This window comes from Excalfactoria chinensis, chromosome 1, assembly GCF_039878825.1.
Source record: "Excalfactoria chinensis isolate bCotChi1 chromosome 1, bCotChi1.hap2, whole genome shotgun sequence".
NCBI lineage: Eukaryota > Metazoa > Chordata > Aves > Galliformes > Phasianidae > Excalfactoria > Excalfactoria chinensis.
The window spans coordinates 50,320,166-50,343,976 of record NC_092825.1 but is presented as its reverse complement, the minus strand read 5'-3'; the positions used below and the strand labels follow the sequence as shown (position 1 = coordinate 50,343,976).

The following is a 23,811-nucleotide window of genomic DNA, read 5'->3' as shown; positions in this document are numbered from 1 at the left end:
GATGCTTCTCCTTTAGCTCCGTGTCCTTCTGGGGAAGGTGTTCCAGGCTGGCCCTGCTCTTTGAGGCTCTTTATATGCTTTCCAAACACCCGCCCCAGTTTCCTACTTCCTGCCTGGTCTGACACTGCTATAAATATCTTCCTGCCTTTCATCAGCCCAGGGATACACACGCTGCAGATTAAAGGGGATTGAGGTGACGGTACAGAACAGCCTGCAGCCCAGCCCTTGGCACGTGTGGGGTTGTTGGATCGTCTGCTTTGAATTTCTTTTGGCAGATGGAGGGAGACCTTTAAGACAGACACAGCCTTCTTGTTTATCTCGCTCACCTCTGGACTAGGGTATGCAGGCCTGTTTCTGAGTACATGGTTTATTGCAGTAAGTGATAAACTGCATATGGCACAAAGCTTAAAGCTGGAACGTGTAATTGGGAGAAGGGAAGGTTTGGAGTAGAGACTTAAGAAGGAACAAGTGATACCACCATAGAGACCACACTATGGGAAAGTACCACATTTGCATCAATGAGTACCTTAAATGCAGTGGTGAAGAGAGCCAGTCTAACAAGAAAGCAAGCAGTCACATGAACTCTGGGGCATGTAAGAGGCCATCCTGTGCAGTGCTGCCATAGCCAGAAAGTCTAGGCCCCCTCACCATAGCATCCTGCAGGGACAAAATCACCAACCTCGAGAAGTGTGAGAAGTCAAGGGCAGCAGTTCCTATTGCAAGGATTGTGCTGGGGATAAAGGCAAGATGAGTTCTTAAGATCTTTGTTTTACTTTTGTAAATATGAAGAGTAGCACCTATCTCTTCTTTTTTTTTTTTTTTTTTTTTTTTTTCTTTCTTGTTGTGCCCAAGGGAGCAGAGGATTAAGGATTTAGTTGGTTATTTCCTTAGAGGATCAAGATGAAAAGGAGACTTCAATAAGTCTGCTTCCATTTCTCTACAGACGGTGTATGTGCAATAGAATTAAACAGCTGTCCTGCTTTTCTCCGCTGTATGGCAGTTTCTAGCTTTGCATAGAAGCACAGAAATAGAGGATTCCACAACATCAGACTGAATTCTTAGGCAGCACTTAGAGAGACCCCAAATGATCACAGGAAGGTTTGAATGGGATGTTATCCATTTGGAGAGAATCTCAAGTAGACCTGGTGGCAAACAGCTGATGACCCTTCTTAGTAGGTTGCAGTTTATACTTTCCCCTCAGAACAAGTGTGCTGCAACAGAACCTGACTGTGGTTGTGAGTCAGAGGCATCATCCATCTAGTCTGGATTTCCAGTGGTGTTAGAATCCACCTCCCAGAAGTCTGATGTGGGATAGTCTTGACTTTCCCATAGCCTGCTTCTGTCATACTAATTCCCTGTGGTTAGAGATTGATTCACACCCTGTGGTTTTTAACTCCTTTCAAAACTCTTTCAAGGCATTTGTTATTTTAACTCTGGAGAGTCTGTTTTGTTATCTGTGTGAATGTCAAATCCACCTTCCATGTGCACTCTAAGATGCAGCTCTCTCTTGAAATTCCCAGCGAAATCTGGTTTGCTCTCTTTAGCCCACAGGATGGGAGTTATGTGTTTATTCAATTTTGTTCTGACATCAAATAATTAAGGATCTGCAAGGCTAGAAATAGTAAGTCCTTGTGCTTGCAAAGCCTTACATCTCTTGTGTGTCTTAGCAGGATTCTGCAGGGATGGTTCTGCAAGTTCTGAGTTGCATGATTCAGAGCCCTGAAGACATGGGGCTGTGTGTTTCCTGGGGTGCAGGGGTGCAGTTGCCTGTGCTCTGGCAGAAGAATGGCTCAAGGGATTGCTGCATGGTCTGCAATGCTATTTTTGTCATTCTCATTTGCTTTTCACACTTACTCCCTAGATGTGAAGTCATGAATACTGCTCACAGTGTTAGGAAAAACTGCTGAGCCTTTCTAAGAGAGGTAACACTGTAGGTTTGAGGGAACTTTTTGCCATTTACACTATCTTATCTTGAGGCATCCAGCAGCAGGGAAGGGCTTTATTTGAGCTAAGGCTGTATTGGACTAAATGCGTTTGATGCCAAGGATGTTTCTCCTTTCCAAAAGAGCGACTTCCTATAAAAAAACAACAACAACAACAACCCCCCCCCAAAAAAACCAGCACAGCAAAGTGGGAAGCTGGTTCTTACTGACCTTTCTTCCCATGCCTTTCATTCATACTTAAATTGGTTGAAGAAATAGTTTAGATTGATAAAAGCAGACAGCACCTGTGTGCTTGACTGGATGGGAAACAAAGCTTTCACTAGTACCGGAAAGTTTTCAAGCCAATAGGTTCCTTCCTGTCCATGCTGGTTCTCCATGTTTGTTTCAGAATGCCCTTCTCTAAAAGTGATTTCCTCTGGTGCTAATGCTGGGTCTTTCTTTTCCTCCAGCCCCAGAAACTGTACAGAGACCTTTTCCTGTTTGTCTTTTGCACAGTATGGCAGGTTGGGCCTTTGACGTAAACTTTGTCCTTTGTGCTGTTCAAAGCTCCCCTTTGCTGAACTCAACAACATTGCCTACATGTGTCCTGGCTAGGCTGTCTTCTTCATGGAAGGGCAAGAGAGCAAACAGAACAGGATCCAAGGCTGGTGGTTGTCTTGGCATACCTGATGCAGTCACGTTTCTCTTCAGACTCTTATTTGTTCATCTAGCCACCATTAAGTCCATCCATAGTAGAGTTCCTTCCAGCATATATTCCTCTACACATATGTGGACCAACAAGGGAACACTGACAGGTTAACACCACAGTCAAATACAGAAAGGGCAGCTTTTGTTCCTAAAAGTAATCTGAGTCCAGGAGGGAAGGGAAGGTGCTCAAAGGGGTATTATAAGGATTGCTATGTAGACCACTTGGGTTTGCTTTGGTGATGAAATAAATCCTTCAGAGCTTCCAGCAGCTGTCCTAATGTAGGCAGTTAGAACCAAAAAGCTGATGACTGTTGTTTCCCCTCCAAACTGGAATTTTGGACTATATCTCTTCATTCTGTTTTTTCCTCCCGAGAACATCTCCAGCTGAAGTGCAAGAAAAGCTTTATGGCCATAAGCATACTGAAGTTTTGTGCCATGAACAGTGCATGTACCTGGGAATTGACAGAGCTATAATGGTCTAGTTTCTGTGTTCCTGGAGTAATTTCCCTTGGCAATGAGCAAGCTCTGAATGGAACTATACACTTATGAGCTACATGCATCCGATTGGTCTGCCAGTATAATAGCCACAGCAAACAGGATCTGTGTTCCTTTTACACCAAGTAAAGGAGACCCATGTTTTTGTGAGGGGGAGCTGCAGTGATAGTATTTTCAGCCCCATTTTTGCCTTGAGAGTGTAGACAGCAAAGTTACAGCTAACAGGACCAGGTGATGCCAGCCTGCTTTCTCTTACTGCTTCCGCTACTCAAGGTTTGAAGTTCCCTTCTTATCCTATTTCAGAAAGTGAGAGGGGAATACTTTCTTCTCTTGGTGTGTTTTCACTGAGATCCCTTACCAGAAAATGCTACTTGGACAGCTAAAGCAGTGAGAAAGCAATCTGCGGCTGTTTTGCATAGTTGGATAATTTGTTAGTTTTGTTTTTAAGCCAAACCATGACTCTGAGACTAGCAGTGCTCCAGATCTTGTTAATGGTAGTCCATGTCATTTTGGAGGTTTTATCTTCTCATTATTTTCCATATATGTTCGTTTTCTGGTTTTGCTAATACGCACTTGCACTTCCTCAGCTTCTTTGCTTGGTGGAAGGAAGCAGGGGAAGGAAATCACGTGTATTGGTACCCTGGTTTTGTCTGCTTATCCCGCAGAACATTGGAAGTAGAGATGAAACTGCTCTGGTAAGCTCAGCCTCTGATTTTTCTCAGGGGGAAAAAGCCATTTAACTATTCCTAGCTGGTATATTAAGTGTGAAATCAAGCAGTTCCAAGGGGGATGAACAACTACCATTCAGAGGGAGTGCTTTTGTGCTTCTGGCTTCTCCTCAGAGCTACAACAGCTCAGTGTTCTTAGAACTTAAGAGTTTCCCTTGGAGTAGTGGAAAATCGGAGCCACGCAAGGCTGCTACAACTCCAGGCTCAGACGTGTGCCTCGTGTGCGTGTGTGTACATCTTGCAGTTCAGTGGTGACCCCGATGACTTCTTGAACTTCTAATGACAATGCAGCTGTCTGTTCATGGTGCTAATTAACCCAAAAGCTGATTCCTCCCTCCCCCTCATTATCCGTTCTGTGAATGAGATGTGAAAACAAGAAGACGACTTTTCCCGTGCCCTTAGGGCTGTCTGAGCCTGGCAGCACTGACCCTTCTTGAGTAGAACTGAAAGAGCTGCTGCGCAATGGCCCGTTCTCCTTTTTAATGGGTTATTAAAATTCCACCTTCTTTCCCCCCCCCCCCCTCCAGCCCTGTTACAGTTTGGAGTGAAGGCACTTAGGGGAAAACAGCTGCAGGAATAACTTTTCCCTCTTCTTTCGGAAGGGCAGATGCAGCTGTTCAGTCCCTAAGTCTGGGGATTCCACCACTACTTATTTAGGGCCTGATCCTGCTCTGCTTAAAATCGGAGGCAAGATTCCCGCTGGGTCCAGCAGGCAGTTGAAGCAAGAGGCTTCAGGAAGCAGCAATCACACAGTACTGCTCCAAAATGTTGGGAACAGCTAGGAAGCATAAAAAGAGTAGGAAGACATTTGTCACAGAGTTGATTTGCCTGCAGTCTCGAAGAACAAGCACTCAGCAGCTCAGTGCTCTGCTTGAGGAACAGGTTAGATTACCGTGTTTGTGGTGTCCTGTGTGGTTTTTTAAAGACAGCTCTAGCATGTCTGCATTCATTTACTGTCTGCAGTGTTGACAGGCTTTTATTGGCGCGCTCTATTAAAGGACTGATCTCTCATGTTGGGTGCTCATTTTAGTTTAGATACTCTATGCGATTATAAGGGGTAGTGGGTTTACTTCTTGAAAGGAAGCACCCACAGCTCTCAGTGGTATGAATTTGTTACTTGCTGCTTCTGAAAAACGAGGGGAAAAATGGAAGGGACTCTTGCTTCTGTCATTAGAGCTTGTTGCTGTCACCTCTGATTAATAGGGAGAAGGAGGAATCCAGGCACGTGTTGGAGAGGGTTAGGGTTTCTGTTCCATAGAGAATTTTGAAGTGGTAGAATTTTATTCAGAATGAAACCAGATGAAAAATGACAATACCAGAAGTCTTCAGAATGAAATTTTGAGGGGAAAAAAAAAGAGATCCTCTCATGCATCTGAAACTAATGGTTTGAAGGGTTAACTTAAGATATCTGTTTTGAACAGAGCTGTCATGCTAACATTTAGATGTCAAGTGAAATTGGAGAGAAATGCTGATTCAGGATGAAAATAGATTTCAGTCATTTTTGAGGATAAATATATATATAATATACATTTTTTTCTGAAGTTGATCCTTTTCCTTATAAATTTGTGACTTAAGTAAAACCATATTTCCTGACAGGAAAAAGTGTTTCCAGAACCGTTTCTACCAGCCCTATCCCTGATGGCTTAACAGTAACAGCCTTCCCTTCTGGAAATTCTGATCAGGTTACGTGCTGCCCCTCCAGCCGGAACGGATTCCGGGTCATTGGTCCTCTGGGTTTACAATTTGCTTTTCCTGAGTGCTGAGCATTCTCTTTAGTGCACGTGTACCCACCTTTCACTTTGTTCCTTGGCAGTAGACAGCTCTCCTCGGGTTTGCTGTATTAATGAACAAAGGAGTTTGTGGCCGTGCTGCTGCCAGTGAGCTGAGATGAGGCATTTCCCCTCTGTTTCTCAGTTATTTCCCTGTCAAAATGCTTAAGGTTGCTTACACCTGTGTTCCAGGTGTGAGCTTAAGCTAAACTCTACAAGCTGGCTCCTTGGCAGTTAGTTCAGGTTCATGACTGCACTGCAGTAGAGCCTGCTTACAGTTCAGAGCTCTGCAGAGGCAGGAAGCAGCCAGGCCTGGTGTGTACCCTGGAAATGATTACCCTTATCTGTAAACATTCAGCAGGGCAGTGTCCAGAGAACATCTGCCTCTCAAAACAGTTAATGGGCCTTACAACCTTCAGAAATAGCAATCACTGTGCCAGAGTGGCTGTGAAAGGGTTGACCATCCATGGCTTATGGCATTTCACTTTTTTTTCCCAAGAAGATACCCGAATACTTAAGATCTGATAATGGAATGCAGACTTAGCTCACCTAAATCGGAGATTAATGAAAGATTTCGGTCAGAATACTTTATCTTGTGATTGGCAACTCTGCCCATGGCAGGGGGCTGCAACTCAGGGATCTTTAAGATCACTTCCAACCTAAGTCTTTCTATGGAGCTCTCAAACTCCAGTAGCACTGCAAGCTAACTGACTGGTAGGTTAACTTCCATTAAATCACATCAGGTTTGAATGGTCAGACTTGAGCATTTCCGTGTAAAAAGCAACAATAAGCAATACTGACGAGGGATAAAACACCGTGTAAGTCTTGAATTTGTGTCAATAAATAAATGCATAAATAAATAACAACAGCAATTGGTGGCGGGGCAGGCACTACTAACTACTGAGTGGTGTTCTCTGTGCTTGCAGAATTCTAGCCAAAAGCTGTGTCTCATTAGTATTTCATAGGGAACACCAGGTTGTATGTGAGTGTGAGGGTAGTAGCACATAACTTCTGGAAATCTATTTGACAGAGAGCCTTTTGGGCTGTCTGCGAACTTGAAATTTTGATTAAAGTTCCCTTTGATGAAGAAAGTAATAAAAGAACCAGGTGGCTATACTGTGTCTCTCTGCCATGGTCTCTAAGGAGCAAATCTGGTCAGACTGTCAGGACAGTGAGCTAGTTCCTGAGCTCTGAAAAACAAAAGGTAACTGGCTGGTGTCTGCCTGTTTTCCCTGCTGCCAGCAGTCTAAACCTGCGTGTAGGTAAAATCTGGTGTCTTCAAAGCCAGAGGATATGCAGCATGCATTAATTGTTACTCATGTAGTCACTTGTTGCTTACAGGTGTTGTTAGACTCCCAGGCCATCTCATTACCTCTTTCATGAGCTGGCTTCTATCACTCTCCTATTACTTATTTACTACTTTACTCCCCAACAAATCAACATTGAGTCCCTTTGGCCCTTGGTGTCCCTCTGATGGATCAAACTGAAACTTGATGTTCTGGAACACAAGGTACCCTATGGGATCCTGGATGGTTCCTGGCCAGGTGGGTGAGCTGGCCAGCATGGAGTGTCCTGACCTTGACCGGTCTGGCCATGGCTGAAATGGGAGTTGTGGCACAAGGGGCTGACTCAGAGTACAGGAAGTTCACTTGTTACAATGAACATTGAATGAGGACCTGTGAGCTGCACCCTGTCTTTAAATGGTGTCGGAACTTCAGGGTGAAATTCTTAACGTAGCTATCCTCAGAGATTTAATCCATACTGTCAGACGACTGTGGTTGGATAATGCATTTTTACGATGGGTAATTATTAAATTTCTTAAGCGTTATGATAAACCAGAACTGTGTCACGGGTACGTCCAGTGTCTGTGAACAGTCTACAGAGGCTGTCAGCTTCTGAACAGTTTATACTATAATGGTGGGCAAAGATAGTGGCTTCTGGTAGAAGAAACTGAATGCAGGTTTAATCCCAGCATCCAGCAGGCTCAGTACTAGCAGGTCCTGTAAGGTCCTGTGCAAATAGGAACAGCAGAGCAGCACTTATAGACCTGACCTGGTTAAATATGTATACCTCTTTGGCATGGACAGCTGCTTAGTCTATCAGTTTAATGCAAGTTTTCTAATGTGGGAAGGAATTTGCAGGCCCACCCAGTACCCTTGAAATCTATACATGTTCCCGAGCACTTCTTCCTCCCTAGCTCTACGTGCAAAATAGAGGGTAAACCATGTGTAAACCATGTGATCAGCAGAGTGTGGCCTCCTTGCAGAGCCTGGCACTCATCCCAGCCAGCCGAGGTGCTGAAGGAAGAAGTCCTCTGAAGTAAGTCACTGCGGTGGGGAGTGTCCAGGCCTGCGGCTTTTGGTACTCCCTGTTTTGAAAGCTTTACGTGGGCTGTCAGAGCTGCCTTATTTCCAGTGTGCAGAAGAAGACTGCTTTCAGATGTCCTTTTATTGTTTGTTTGTTTTTTTTTTTTACAGGACTCTCCTTCCTCCTCCTCTTACTCCAGTTGGTCTATTTCGTTGAGAGCTTGTAGTGAATTCTTGGGTTGCACAGTGGGTTAAGGAAGACTTAATACTATATACGTGGTTCAGTGCTGGATGAGGGCATCTCTCTTTCTCTCTTGCCTTCTGATGTCTGTTGAGTAGTCTCTTGCCTGCTTGCTGAAGATAGTGGTTTGGTTCTGAGAACCAGATATCAAGCTGCAACACAACAGCTTGCAAAAGAAGTGACTGTATCCCAGCAGAGCAGCTTATCTGCAGCTTTGCAGGCCAAAGACTTTTCTTTCAGGGCGGAATTGAAATGTCTTAGGAAATTTGCCATCAAAAAAAAAAAAAAAAGGGAAAAAAGGGCATATCTGCACTGCCTCCTTAGCCTCAAATCTCCCATCTACGTGTTTTGAGGTAAAAGCAACCTCATTCCCCTTCAGCAACTCACATGCCATTTGAGGACTCTGTTACCCTTGCCTAGGGTCAGCAGTACTTTATTCTTTAAGTAGTGTCCGTTACCTTGAGAATAAGAGTCTACTCTGTGAGACATGAAATGGGGTTTCTATGATAGTAGGTTCTTCAAATACCACACAATCCACTTCAGTCACTCTAACAATTGTTCTTTGTAGTTTGTTCTCCTGATCATGATCTGTGGAAATGCAAGATCAGTCTCACTTGCAACCATATCACTAAATCACAGCCAGAGGACACATTTCCTTCTTGCAAAGGCTGCTCCTCTAACTGTACTTCTTCAGGCAATTAATCTTTCTTCATACACTCCAATTTGCTTTCCATGTTACAGCTCACTTGATGGGTTGGGAAACGATCAATGCCAGATGCGCATTCCTTTCAGGCAGTAAATGTTCCTCCAGCAGTAAGCCATGCACTCCAGATCCTTGTTTTATTAAAACCACATATGGTTTCCATTTGCCCCTAATTGGTCTCACCTCAGCTTTGCCATATTCTCTGAGTGGAACACTTAGACTTATGGCTCCTTTGAATGCTTCCAAAGAGCTCTGAGAAGCCAGAGACTTGCCTGTCTCAACTCAGCTTCCTCTTGCCCTTCATATACTGTGTCTAGAAGTACTTGATCTAGAAATGAGGACCGAGTTACATTTTACTCCCCAAATCTCATGCAAACGAAAATATAATGGAAAAGGTGTTTTGAGTGGACCAGCTTTGAGTCACATACATGTCATTTCTATCCTTTGTTGTAAGATGGTTCTGGAAATGTATTTGCATGTTGATTTTCCTTCCAGCACTGCCAACCTTGGCTGAAAGCAGTTCTTTCTTGGGTAGCTGTTGATGACAGAAGATGAGGCAAAGTGCATTCTGCTGAAAACATCCCTTACAGAGGATGGCAAGGTGCTGCTGTGCTGTGCTGTGTTCATGGGGGGGCTTCTTTCATTTCTTCCACTCACAGCACTCTTTCTTCCTTCATTCTGTCACTCAACTACTGCCTAGACCAAATTCATCTGTCAGTAACTACTTAAATAGTTAGGTGGAAGAGGGGGTGGGGGGAGAAGAGGGGCAGGAGGAAGAAGCATGCCAAAAAAAGGAGGCAGCAAAGAGGCTAGTTCACGAGGGCGTGTTTTGTTCCTCATTTCATTTTGCCAAAAGAGTCTGAAACTGTAAAACACACTCATTCTGCAGCCTGCAGCAGTGCTATTTGCTTACATTTGTAGCAAGCCTAGAACATGGTGTTGACGCAAGCTGTGAGTTTAACCTAGTGATGCATGTAACTTTTATGACCCAACTAGATATACTCTGCCTGTTCTAGCTAATTTCTTGGTCCTGCTTGACTTCTCTGAGTTCAGTAGGTGTAACAGCTAGTAAAACAAAATGGCTTTTTTTTTTGTTCCCCCCACAACTTTGGTTTTTCTGTGTTTATCACAAGGTATTTCCTGAAACTAGTCTCACTTGGCACGAAACATACCATCCACATATAGATCATAAGAATCCTACTCGGATGGAAATGCATTTTAAATCTCTTCTTTCTTTCCCCTCCTTTCGATCTTTCCTCTGTCCTCCTAACAAGCTACCTGGGTATGATGGGAAAGCAAGAAAGGTAGCAGGAGCTGAATGTAGTTCTGGGTAGCTGAGGAGTTTTCAACAATACCAGATACAGGAATCTGAATGAAAGGTCTAAAATTGAACTTGCAGTTTGTTATTTAAGAGAGACCTCTCTTCCTCTTTGATCTTGATGTATTTCAAAGACAATCCTGCTTAGACTTGCATAAGCTGAGAGGCACAATACAGAGAGGGCATAAAGTGCTTGTTACTGGTGCCATGTTAAAATTTATATCCAGTGAATAAACTACAGGAGAAATGCCATGTGCAACCCAAGTTCTGCTTGTCTCATGCAACCTTGCAACCTTAATTTGTGGTCTTGTTAGGAGGATTAGCTTTTTTCCCAAGTAGGAAAAGCCCTTCTAGAGCAGTTTATAGTTTTCTGAAGTGATGGGAGGTCTGATGCAATTGATCTTGCATGAAAGTGTGCATCGCTCCTGTTTTGCAGTGTTGGAAATGAGAAAATTCAGTGTGTTGTGCCAACAGGATCTCAGAGGCTAGGAATTTTGCAGAGTATAAAGGAAACCTGGTTAGTGTTTAGCAATTGCAGTCAAGATCAATTGGTTCAGGCATAGCTTGGGCCTGGGTGAAGCCACTTAATTGCCCTCTGCTTTTTGGGGTGGCTTTCAAACAGCAATTAAAACCTTTTCAACATGGAAAGGGCTTTTTTGATCTGTTAAACAAAAGCCAAAAGTAAACGTCATAGTTCTAGTTTAAAAAAATAATAATAATGGAGCGATAGATATCTGGGTGTTTTCCTTCCTGTTTTTGTTTAGATTTTTGTCAGTCAAAATGTTCCAACAAACTTGGCAGCTAATTTGCTGAAATAAGTGTGAGTTTCTTTCTGCTGTGGTATTATCATTGCAATGGTCTGATAATTGGTGGTGACTGAGGTCAAGGGGTTGTTCCTTCTCTGTCAGTGCTCCTTAGAGCACTACAAAAAGGCAGAAGATGGAGATTTAGCCTGCCAGTTGGGAAGGCTAATTGGGCGCTAGTTTAATGGTGAGGGGTATAAGAGGAAGGCAGCCAGCAGCAAACTGCTTACTTTGCTATTTTCTATGTTATTTTTTTGCTTTCTTGATGAGCTTCTCTGGCAGTGCTTTCCAGGAGCTCTGCTGGCCTTGGCTTATTCCAAGGCAATGCAAAAATGTTTTCTTTGCTCATGTGGCTTTGGCTGGAGGTCGCGGTGGAACAAGGCAAGAGAAAGCTCCTCTATTGTATCATCTTCTAAGCTTCAGTCTTTGCAAGAAGCCTTCAAATTCAATATGTTAATAATTCTCTTTTGGTTACGTAGGAGGATAAGACTTTAATTACAGGCAGACAAGGGATTTGTATCTGTTTTTGCCTTTTCATGAACCCCCCCACTGCCATCATCATCTTCCCTGTGGTTCTGCTGTGCTGTGGAAGTGGAGAAAAGGGTGAGATGGTGTTTTCTTATTCCAGGGGCATCCCCACCCGCTTGCTTCTCACACAAGCTTACAGCCACCAGGCAATTTAACAGGTTCCCAAGAGGTTGCATACAGCTGGGCCAGACTACCAGTCCAAAGGACACAATCCTCTTGTAGTTATGGCTCTCTGTTATTAGGGAAGCAAGGAGTCTTGGTGATAAATGCTAACAGGTCATATGGGGGAAAGGAACACAACATGATGTCCCACCTTTAGTGTCAAGACAGCATTTCCAAGCACACCCTTCTGCTGAGGGGTTGTTCTTAAGCCCAGCTGCTGGGGTAGCTAGTGGCCTCAGGACAGACAGCCTTTCTCAGCCTCCTGGTCACATTGATGCTCTGCATATATGTTATTTTGCTGCTATTTGGATGCCTAAGAATGGGCTGAGAGAATTATTTCTCCCCTATGTCTTCATTAGTAAACAACGTGAATCCTCCACATCCTTCATTTGCTTAAATGTAATGAGTGTACAGCTCAGCCAAACTTCTCACTTAAAAATACCCCAATTGCACGCCAGTAAGAGATCCTGAAAACAATAATAGAATTGTAGCATGTGTTATTCTCCTGAGACTTCCATAATCATTAGTCACAAGGGAGATGGGTTTGGAGCAAATCCTGGTCTCTGAAGGCAGTATGCCTCCACTGAAAGCTGCTGTTTATGGATGACAAAGAAGCCAGCTTGCATGGACGCATCTGGTTCTCATGGTGTGGCTGGACATACAACTGGGATTCGGGGTGTTAGCTCCCCCACGTACAGCTGCCCTCTCGTTCATGTGAGATTTGTGATAGTGTCACCATCTAGTGGCTGACCCTCATAAAAGACAGGCTTGAATTAACTAAATATGCCTTTGCTTTTCAGCTGGGGAAAGAAGAGCTCCTGCTACATGTGTAGTAGTGGTTTATGCCTGGATGAAACGGCTTCATAGTTGTGTGAAGTGTGCCCACTTCTCTCACTTGTGGTCCTAGTCTTCACATTGTGACCATAACGCCCTCTGCTACCCATCATTATTTAAAATTGTATCATTGCTAGACAAGCAGCCCATACAGTTTCTCCTCTCTGAATCACTATATGGCAGCCACGCTTATCTGATCAAGATTTATATCCCCATTTAATTTAACTTTTCATAACAATTACAAATCACTCGTGAGACCTTGCCAACTGCTCCAGTCCCACAAAGTGACCTGACCCAAAACCCTCAAGTACTGAGAAACATTAATCTCGGCGTATTTTTATAGGCAGTACATCAAAGGAATTGTGGTTTAAAAATATGCAGCTATTTTGGTGACCACTTGTGTGGGATAAAGTTTCCCATCAGTAACAGCAGGACTTTAACAGAGCTTCAGGGAGAAAGGAGTTCAGGGGAGCACTCACGGCACCTTTTGCCTTTTTCTGATGAAACAGTAGGAGTCCTCAGAAGCAAACAGTTGATTTCTCCAATGTAACAGGGACTGAATCTGCAGCATTTACATGGCTGCAGTTCTGCAGCTTGGAGCCCTGTTCTGGGCTGGTTTGTGGTCTGTTTTCATGCATGGCTGATGAAGCTGCATGTGTAAGAGCAGCCTCTGAGCAGTCCCATCCATCAAACATTGTTTTCCTCTTACTCAGAGGCGTCTGATCCTCAAGTGGTGGAAACTGGAGCATCCTTTGCTCCTTGGCTAACAGCTTGATTTCTCCTTTAATATGGGGAAAAATGAGGTAGGGCAAATTCCTTGTTGCCTCCAAGCTTTTTGGTAGAGGAAGGAACTTATCTGAAAGCTTACTGTTTGGATGATAAAAACAACTTCTCTGAGGTACACACAACTTGACCCGCTTTGCTAGAGTCTTGGAGTGACAGCCTACGCTAAGGTTCTTAATGGCTTTCACTAGGTGAATGTGCTGGTATGATTGCTCCTTTCTATCCTTACTGGAGAGTAATAATCTGAAGAGATGAGGCCACCTTAACCTAGTCACAGATCCTTCCACCTGACTGTAAGGGTAGCAGCGTTGGAACTAGGATGCTGTTATGTGGTAGTGAAGATGTGTGTTTTGAATCTTTGGTCCTGTGGTGAAGCTGTTGATTAGTCCGTAAATCAAAGCTGCTTTCTTTCTGAAGTGGCTGTGCTACTTTAACCAGAAAGTTAAAGGGCTGCCAAACTAGCAGTTAAGTACATGAAGAAAACAGATTTTTAGGTATTTTGTCAGCAACTGGGAATGTGCCTGTCATCTTTAATGCTAACCATGCTCTGGTTTGGCAACGTTAAGGTTTTGCAAAATTGCATTTTAATATATTTCTTTCCATTGTCAGTTAGTTATCTGAATTTAATAATCCTATGTTAGGCAAACACTAGTTGTTTTGGGTTTTTTTTTTTGTTTGTTTTTTGTTTTTTTTTTTTTTTTTTTTTTCAGTTTTGGTGTGTTAGATAAGCAACAGATGAAGATAAGACCTTTCATACCCCTTGCTATGGGCTGTATTACTAATGAAGTACCCAGGAATTCACAGAGCATTAACAAAATTCTCTTCTTTTTCATTGACTCTTAGGCAGTCTGCTTACAGCAGTTTCACTTGCAGTGGTGGTTGGGGGAAGCAAAGGGAAGTACCTCCTTTTATGAAGCTGTTTTCAATCCTCGGGGACATCTGCAGTGTAGCTATGAAGTTTTTGAAGGAGGGAGTCTATTGAACTCTGAGCAGCTCGTTAAATAGTGGAATCAACAAAATAGTACAAATTTGTGTGCTTTTACTGCCATCGGAAAATAGAATCATGAAAAAAAAAAGAATGAAGTTTGATACTCAATAAACAGAAGTTTTGTTGGACCTTTGAATCAAAGCCAACAGCACTGTCTTACTGAATTTAAAGTTTATTTGAGAAGTCTGGCTAAAGCACAGAATGTAAATTGGATCAGAATGGACTTGTCTTCGTTTCACACCATCCTCATGGAACAAGTTCCAGGGACTGGTGCATATAACTAGATCTGTCTCTTTAAATCTGTTTTTCACATTATTTAGAATGAACCATTTTAGGTGAGTGAGGAAAACCAGTTTCCTAATCTTTCATTAATTTGATCGAGGTAGCAAACAAAACTCAGTGCTCCTCTTCTTACCATTTCTCTAGGTGCTTCTACAGCTGTCTGAAACCTACAAGAACCAACAAAGTGTTTGTTTTATATCCCGTATGCCTAGCAAATGCGTCCGTGAACTTTGTTACTGCTTTCATATATGGCTGTAATGCATATAATAGCTTGTTGGGTTTTCCTACTTGCTAAGGAGCAGCTCCACCTGTTGATCCCTCTTCCATGCTTTCCTACTTCTTAATGCCCTCCGACCCTGGTGGTATTCAAGGAACGACTGGATGTTGTGTTGAGGGACATGGTTTAGTGAGAGTAATAGGTGAACGGTTGAACTGGATGGTGTTTTAGGTCTTTTCCAACCTTGGTCATTCTATGATTCTATGAATTGTTGTCTGTGATGCATTAGTACAATCTCTGTAAAAGGAATACCTCTGTCCTGCACAGGGAGTTAGGATCAGGACCTTTGTAGGCTCAGGAGGAGGGATATATGTAGTCCATTTTAGTTGCAGGATTTCAGTATCCTGGAAACACTGGGCTGTATTTTCAGCAGGGATGTGTTTGCAATTGTGTTGTACCACTATAAGCTTCATGCAAAAACGTTGGGTACCTCCTCCCACGAAAAAATGATCTTTTATTAGACAGTATTGTGAGCATGTTGCAATATTTGGATTACTCTACTGGAAGAATTTTCATGGCCCTCATGGTGAGAAGCCCAATAGACGCATAACTTCAGAGGCAGGATTTACATGGGCATGTTGTAGTTTTGATATTACTCTTCATAGAGTTTTGAGTTCCTCATTTGTTTGTTTTTGTTGGCTTGAGTGGCTTTTGGGGTACAGGTTTTCTAGCAGCGACTCTTCTCAGGACCAGTCTTCTCAAATCTCATTTTTTGCAGCTCTTGTAAAAGTTAAGCCACTTCTAGTGGTTTTATAACAGAATGTGATTGTTCTATGGTAGAGGGTTTTAGCTGAATAATTCCTGCCCTGTTACTAAGCTTTGTTTTCCTCCTGTGATGATCAGGTGATTTCAAAGAAGAGGATATATATAACGGTAGTTTGTGTGGTATGCCCAAAGAATACAGAAGCGGGAGAGCGCTTCATTAAGCACTGACTGTAAGCTACCTGCTAGATCTGTTTGTCAGACCTCAAAATCCTTAACTGTTTGTTTGAGAGAGCTGTTTATTGGGAGTCTTGTGATACCTCGAGACTAGCTGCTGTAGGAAGTCCCCAGATATGAGACATTGCAGTGTGCTGTACTGGGTTGTTGGGCTATTGGGAAACAGATGCTGCATGGGGCACCTATCGTGCAATTCTGTATGTTGAGACACAAGGCATTCAATATTAATCTAATCCCACTGGCTTGGGGCAAACATTTTACCTTGTCTTGGTCCCAGCTATAATCTGTTTTTCAAATTGGAGAGGGATTTCAACACAAATAATGCTTGTTCTTAGTCTTCACACTTAATTGGATTTCCTCTAAATAAATACTTTCTTTGGCATCCCATTTTACATGCCTCTGTTGCATGTGAAATTTTAGAATAAATTAAAAGGAATGTTGGCCTGGAGTTTTGTTTTACGAAACAGTTTCTCTGAGTGGCTTTTTTGAAGTGGAGGGTCCAGCCTGAATCTTGTGAGGGTTTCTGTATCTAAATGCAAAGTTACTTATCAGTTGTATTTTTCCCTTTTCTCATGACAGTGATCCGTGCTAAAGTTGTGGGGAAGAAGCTCATGAAAGATGGACCATTTGGAACAATGCGATACACAGTCAAGCAGATGAAGGTATGTTTGCAGACTTTTCACATGGGTGCTGAGATAAAATAATGGTTATAAGTAACAAGTAAGAATGAATAAGGTTGTGTGAGTATTTAAGGAAACAGCCCCTCAACTTTCTTTTTGTCAGTCAGAATGGAAGTTAACCAGCAACTGACAGAAATTTGCCTGAGGTGTGGGAAAATAGCAGGGAGAGGTCACTTCTGACACACAGTCATACCTGTATTTCTCCTTTATTGTTAATGTATCTGGTAGTAGATGATGATAGTTGCTGGAGTCGTGTTTGTGTTCAATGTCAACAGTGTACGACTGTGGAAACAGAAGCTTTTTAGTGCAGTGTTTTTTATTAAGCTCAAGATATGGTGCTGGGGGGTCTGCCGGTCTTGGAAATGTGCTCTTATTGCCTTGCTTTCTTTGTGATCACCAGTTACCACAATGGCAATTTTTTTCCGCTTACAGAGTGAAGGAATCTCATAGCAAAATCTCTTACGTAAAGCTAAAGCAAACATTTTTGCTCTCAAGTATCATCAGCTTGGAAGTGCTCTTGACTCTGTAAGTGGAAAGAGGTGGATCTCCTCCACCAGTTGTCTGCTTTCTCTACTTCCTGTCTTCAGAGCCCTGATGCCTTTGGTGTAGAAACTGCATTTAACCTGTTGCTTTGAATTTTTTTTTCTTAAATTGACCCCCATGTTATGTAATGCTAAAAATCAGCTCTATGTTGTTTTTCTTGGCTGTGCTATTCCAGTCATAAGACTGGTTTATGTCTTTAGGGGGAGGAAAAAAAAAAAAAAGGGAAAGGAAAAGCTTGGCAGACTCTGAAGAAATCTGAAACATATTAGACAAAGTAAAGGTTCAGAAAAAACAGTTGCTTGCCTCATAACAGTAACTCTCTTTATAAGGCAGTTTATAGCTAAGCAACAAAACTGGGAGGAGGAGGCTCAAAGCCTGTTGCATAAACTATCGCAAAACTGCACACGTGGCCAAATCTGGTTCTGGCACAGCCCTTCCACTAGAGTGGAATGCCTCTACTTTGCTTAAGAGGACACAAGGTACTGGGCTTACTATTTTCTTTATCTTTAAAATTTCTTGTTAAGATTCAAAAGGGAATATATATTTGATAAACTTTGTTTTTATTTATTAGTATCATAAAAGCAACAGGTTATGTTGGCAGCAGCAGGACAGTGCTGCCACTCTGTTTTTTTGATGGCTGTCCCTGGTTTTACCAGGCTTGCAGCACTCTCTGCTGTTCTTTTCCAGCTTTTACTCTCTAGCTCAACTGGTATACTTCACAAAACTATGTTGCATTGACTTCATCAGCTGTTCTTTTCCTGATTTCATCCTCATCTGTCCAGCGCCCTTACCCTCCCTCTTTCTCAGTTCAGTGCTTCATTTCTAACATGTGGCTATGGAGGAACTCCAGTGGTGATCTAGAATAACTATAGTCCTGAAGTGAGTTATTACCCTCTTTTTAAAAATTATTATTAAGAGTTTAATTATTTATCATTACTGCTCTTCTGCCTGAGCACAAAAATTTCAGATGTAAAGCACTTGCTTTGCAAGACTGTGAACAAAATAATGTTTCTTCTTGACCCAGAAAGAGCCACTAGTTTTCCTCCCAGCTTCACCTAAGGAACAAGGTTAGCATGACCTTGACATCAGATGACATTCATGAAGATATCTTGACAGCCAAGATATAAGAAGGGAAATAATTATGGCTCAGAAAAGTGCAACACATTTTTCTGGGAAATCTGTCATAAGATGGTGGTGTAACGCTAATAACTCCCTCAGAATTCAGTCCAAGTGGTTGGTGTTCCACTGTCAGAACAAAGAAGGTGATCCATCTTTGTGTAATGTAGTTGACTGTGTAAGAGGCACACTGATGTTCCTGTGAGCCTTGGAAACTGTCATAGGATGAAACCAGCTGGAGGATGCTCCATCTGGTAACAATGCAGCCTACCCTATTGTCAGACAGTCAAAAATATCTCGAACAGCCTTAAATAAGTGCTTTTCATCTACCTAGGTGCTTGCAATGGTGTCAGTGCAATGAATAAAAAAGGCAACTTTGTCTCTGTTGACAAGGGTTAGAGCACAAGCCCAGGCAAGGTGAGCAGAGCAGCAGCCACTCTACTGTCAACAGACACTGTTGTGTCACTATTTAAAACATGGGAGCCTGTCCTGGCTGTTTTCCTTGAATTAAGCCTGCGGCACAGCACTATGGTGTTTATAGTAGATACCGCAGTAATCTGTAACTTCCTCATGCCAAGACCACAAGAGAACAATTGTCTTTTTGCAGTAGAAGTCCCACAGCATTTTGTTGGGAAGCTGCATGTCCAGCAAGGACACGAGTGACTTTAAAGGGAAGATTGAGTACTGGGCAAGCTGCCTCTATTGCCATGTTATGCCCTGCTACACTAATGATGGGCTGGTGAGATGCTGCATTACACAGACCTTTGGCAGAAAGGAACCTGAAGCAGTTGAAGTGCTGAGTAGAACTGGAATGTCCCAAGGACACTGTTCTTGATAAACAAACCAAGTGACTTCTCCAAAACCCTGCTGTCTTTCTGCTGAGCTTAGAGGATTCAGTTTGAAGAAGGATTTAGCACCACATGAGAACTATGCAGCAAATATCTCTTGCTTGCCCCAGTGAAAACTGTCTGTCCTCCTGCTGAAAAGAAAATGAAGGCAGCCTATGGCTCTGTGCAGCTGAATGGGAACAATTATGAAGAGAAAACTAACATGTTAGTGTTTTTTTGGTTTTTTTTTGGCCACCTATAAACCTGCCTGCACCTGCAGATGAAAAATAAACAAGCCTTTTAAGCCTAGTTGTGTGCACTGAATTGCCTGTGAAAAGCACTGAATGCCTTAAAAGGAAATCAACTATATTTCTTTCACGGCTTCCTAGAGTTTGCTATGACTGATTCTTGCTCTCACTAACACTGCTGAACTCGTTGCTGAATTTCATAATTAAATCAGATTGGGGCCTAGACAGGAGCACAAGGTCAGCCCTCAGGCTTAAAACAGTGCCAGGCTTTCTAATGTTCAGGCTTGTTGTCTGAAAGGGCCTTATGCTTTTTCTAGCACTCCCTACTTCTTATTACTTTCTCAGATAATGTAAGAATATTTCAAGATCAGATATCAGAAGTCTGTACAGGACTGATCTAACCCTTGTATGCTCTGTGCTGCTGCAGTGCATTCCAAGCATGGTCCCATAGCTATTTCAGGAAACGGCAAAGGAAACAAGGAGACAGGATCCTTCTTCTCCATGTGCACACGCAGTGCTGGTTAACCATGGCAGCACTTAGCACAAGCTGCCAGAAGCAAGGAGGCTTTCTTTGATTTGTTGCTTATCTGTAAAATTAGCCAAAGGGGGTGAAGTTTGATAGTCACAAGAGGGAAGAAGTGGGGTGGGATTCATTTTGTTTGATTTTAGATGGACTAAAATGAGATGTTGAGACTTCCCTGCTCTCATGGTTGTCAGTGGAGAGAGATAGGAACCAGTAAAGTGTAATTTAGCCCACCAGTTGTAGGCAACTATTTTACAATGGGCTGAGTTGTTCTGGAGTTGCCTTTCATAGAATCACTAGGTTGGAAAAAGACCTATAAGGTTGCCTAGTCCAACCATCAAGCCATCCCCACCATGCCCGCTAACCAGATCCCTTAATGCCGCATCCACGTGGTTCTTGAACACATCTGGGGATGGTTACTCCACCACTTCCCTAAGCACCTGCTTGGCATTTGGCTAGAGAGGGTGTTTCATTCCTGTGAAGCACCTAAATTTTAGGCAGCTGAATTTTGGCAAGATGACTCCAAGCTATGGCATCTAGCACAACCTCATATGGGAGGAATGGAAGAGAACCATCACATCACAGGCAGAAGTTAGTCATGCAGCAGTAGCCACCACAGTACTTGCATGTGTGTTGGGTAGTATGGGGGCTGTGAAGGGAATGCTGACACAGCTGGAAATAGAGCAGCACTAGCAGGCATCACCATGTGACACTTGCTAATACTTTGTTCCCTGTCATTTTGTTTCCGAAAATACACATTTGTGGTGACAGGAGGGCTCCGAGGGTAGCAGTTAGAAGAAAGGCTAGTTTAGTGGTTGGTTTTCTTCTGACTGGCCTAATAGGACTTCCAGGATATTTTGCTCGTCCAAAAAAGAAAATGCTTTATTTGTTTTGAAAGGGGACATCTGTAAAAGATTGTGGAATTTTCTGTTTCCTCCCAGTTGTCAGAGGGTGAGGCAGGCCCTGTCTGGCCCAGCCCCGGGCCTGTTAGCATGGTGGTTGTTGCTGAGGGCTTTGTGGGAGGCTGAGCATGATGCCTTCAGCAACCCTGGCAGTGCTGTCCCTGATGCTAATGTGAACAGGAAATTAAGCACAGGAGTAAAAAACTAGATGCCACTTCAGCGTTAGCTCAGAGGCAATTATTTTGAGCTTGCTGGTGCAGAAGATGCAAGGAGTTGGACTGCAGGGGTCCTGTAGGATGGGACTGAGATGTTCTTCTGAAGAATGATTAATCTAGGTTGTAAGCCCTTTCACAAGAGGTGCTTGTGCAGGTAGCTCAGATCCTTAATTAGCCCTATGCTCCTTGAAGGTTAGCACTCAGAGTGACCGGTCACTTGTATTGCGTAGGCCAGGCCTTCAGCTCTCAGTGGTGGGAAAGACTGGGCAGCCCCAGCCATTATCTTAGCTAGTCTTATCTGCTTAGATGCTGCAATCATAGCTTCTTGCTGTGACAATCACTATCTTGGGGTCTGAACACACGATCTTCAGTCAGTATGCATTTCCCCACAGTACTACCCCTGTGAAGCAAGGCAGAGCTGTTTTGCAGACGAGGAATGAAAATGCACTGAAGACTAAATAACTCATCCAAGGACACATAGGATGCCTGTGCCAGAACTTAGATCTTCAGCTATCTCAGAGGTGATTGGAAAATCTGAGTAGATCATCCCGTACCAATAAAATTGCAGGAATAGAGATGAGGCAAGGTTCAGTTCTTCTATATTCAGTGTAAGGCTTTGCTGACCTAAGAATACAGTGCTTTATTCCAAACATGATCTGTGAGCTTCTGTTCTTACGGTATGATTAATTTTTAAAAAATGCTTTCCTTGCATATTTATTGGGCGTAGAAGGCAGGCTGGAAAATAGAAACCCTCTGGAATGTGTTTTACTGTACACAGCAGTGCTGTTACTGAACTGTGATAACTGCATAAAAGGCTGATTGGAGTACTGTCAGTAAGGATACTCCCTGGATAACCATGAGGTGATTTGAGATGGAAAAATGCACATGGAAAAACGGTAGCTTTTTGTTTGTTTGTTTGTATACGCAGTACCTGGATCTAGCATAATATCCCTTGCATCTACTGGGAGCTATTCACTGACTTCACGGAGGTTTGAGTCAGGCACCTAGAACCAGAAAAAGTAGCACTGTTGAATTATGTGGAAGAAAAAAGGGTTGCTTTTTAAATAAAGCAAAGAGGAGTAGTGATAGATGGGCAAATGGGAGTGAACTCATACCCTGAGGTAATAGGGGACTGCAAGGAATAGAATACAGCATGGAGGAGAATTCTACCACTTCGATGGGGATCAGCAGCAGGGATCTGTAGCTCTGGGGCTGTTTGGGATTTTTTTCCCCTTATGCCTCGTTATAATGTTAATAGTTAAAATGAATATGAAAGTCTTCTCTATCAACAAAGCTAACAGAGAAAAGGATAGGTTAAGAAAGACTGTGAAATTGTGATTCTCTCTGCCCTCTGTTGTTTAACTTCTTAATGTTGGCAACTCATGCAGCTTGGGGGAGGGGAGGAAAAAGAGCCTGAATAATTTGAAATATTCAAATTCTAAAGCTGAAATTCGGAGGAAAATTATCCTCAATGTTTCAAAAATAGGATATGATTTATTGGGTTCAGTGTATGCTTGTAATGGTTACCTCTTTGCCATGCACAGTCTCCTTATACTACTAAACAGGTATGTATAAGTTTCCCTAGATGGCAGTGGTAAGGTCAAGTCAGATAAGGACACGTGCTAATTCCTGATTGACTCCAACTGCCAGTGTGTCTGTGGGTTCGTATTTCAATTAAATTGAACTGCATCTTGGCTTCCACTTAACGATTATGAAAAAGGAGAAGAAGCATAGAGAAATTATGTATACATGATATTGTTTTCATGGCAGCCATCAGTAACAGGCTAATTTTAAGTAAAATTCTATTTCTGCTTTCATTTAGTTAGAGAAACATTAAATCCTTGCTGAGGTCAGCAGGAGTTGTGTGTGCTAGGCATCTGAGAAGTAGGCATCTGGCTTGATGACTTGGATCAAGCAGCAAAAGCTTGAAGCTCTTACAGCATTGATACTGGAAAACAAGATCATTGTTTAAAAGAAAATAATCCCCTTGTTCACAAGAAATTGTTTAAGTCACATGAAGGAGAAAGAAGCCAAACTTGAAACAATTTCTCCCTGATTATAAGCTACATAAAGGAAAAAAAACCAAAAACTTGCTGAGGATGTTGGCAGAGCTTGCAACGTTCATACTTCTTTACTCCCTTCGTGCCACTGGAACTGATGAGAGCAGGGAAAGGGATCCCCCTGTAGAGTTGTACAGGTGAGTATTCTGTCCTGTGAGAAGATTGCTAGGGAGACTTCCCTTGGAATCCAGCTAGTGCTGTCAGTCCTTCACCCTAAACAGTAAAATTCACTGCTTGCTGCCACAGTCCAGAAGCATAGATTGTAAAGAATCTGAGTGAAAGGCTGTTATCTTAGGATGACTTAATGCCTTTTTATTCTTTCTCTAGATGTACAGGGGCTTCCAGATAATGCCACACGTTCAGTACATCTACACAGAAGCCTCAGAAAGTCTTTGTGGTGTGAAACTGGAGGTCAACAAGTACCAGTATCTGATTACAGGTAAAGGACAATGTACTTTGTAATCAAAATCTTCCATTCTATACATATGGCTGCTAAAGACATGGCAGCTGTGTACACAGCTCTGTTAAAAGCCTTCCAAATGTTAAGGTGTTCACCAGTGTCTTGGAGTGAAAAGACAAGGGTTGATGGGCACAATATGGAACATGAAAAGTTCCATCTGAATATGAGAAAAAACTTCTTTAATTTGAGGGTAACGGAACACTGGAAGAGGCTGCCCAGAGAGGTTGTGGTGTCTCCACAGGCTTTAGCAAGAGGTTGGACTACATGATCTCCAAGAGGTCCTTTCCAACCCATCCTATTCTGAGTACAGTCAGCTGAGATAAGAGATGCAAGGAGATAAGGGATATGATAGTTGCCATGTCCTTTTGAAGGTGCCAATTCACTTAGTTTTGCTCTATTGTTGAGACAAACTTGTCAGTCAGTATTACTCACCTGTATGTTGGTGCTTACA

General features: G+C 42.7%; 2 protein-coding genes across 3 annotated transcripts in view; one reads left to right on the top strand and one right to left on the bottom strand.

Annotated features, from left to right (window-relative positions):
• SYN3 (synapsin III) overlaps positions 1–23,811 on the bottom strand; it is a 199,226-nt gene that overhangs the window by 104,407 nt on the left and 71,008 nt on the right. The gene's annotated exons all lie outside the window — the stretch shown is intronic.
• TIMP3 (TIMP metallopeptidase inhibitor 3) overlaps positions 1–23,811 on the top strand; it is a 37,451-nt gene that overhangs the window by 7,936 nt on the left and 5,704 nt on the right. Inside the window, exons 2-3 of the mRNA XM_072342618.1 lie at positions 16,366–16,448; positions 23,228–23,339. Coding sequence (XP_072198719.1) covers positions 16,366–16,448; positions 23,228–23,339 — 195 coding nt within the window. The remainder of the gene's footprint in view (positions 1–16,365; positions 16,449–23,227; positions 23,340–23,811) is intronic.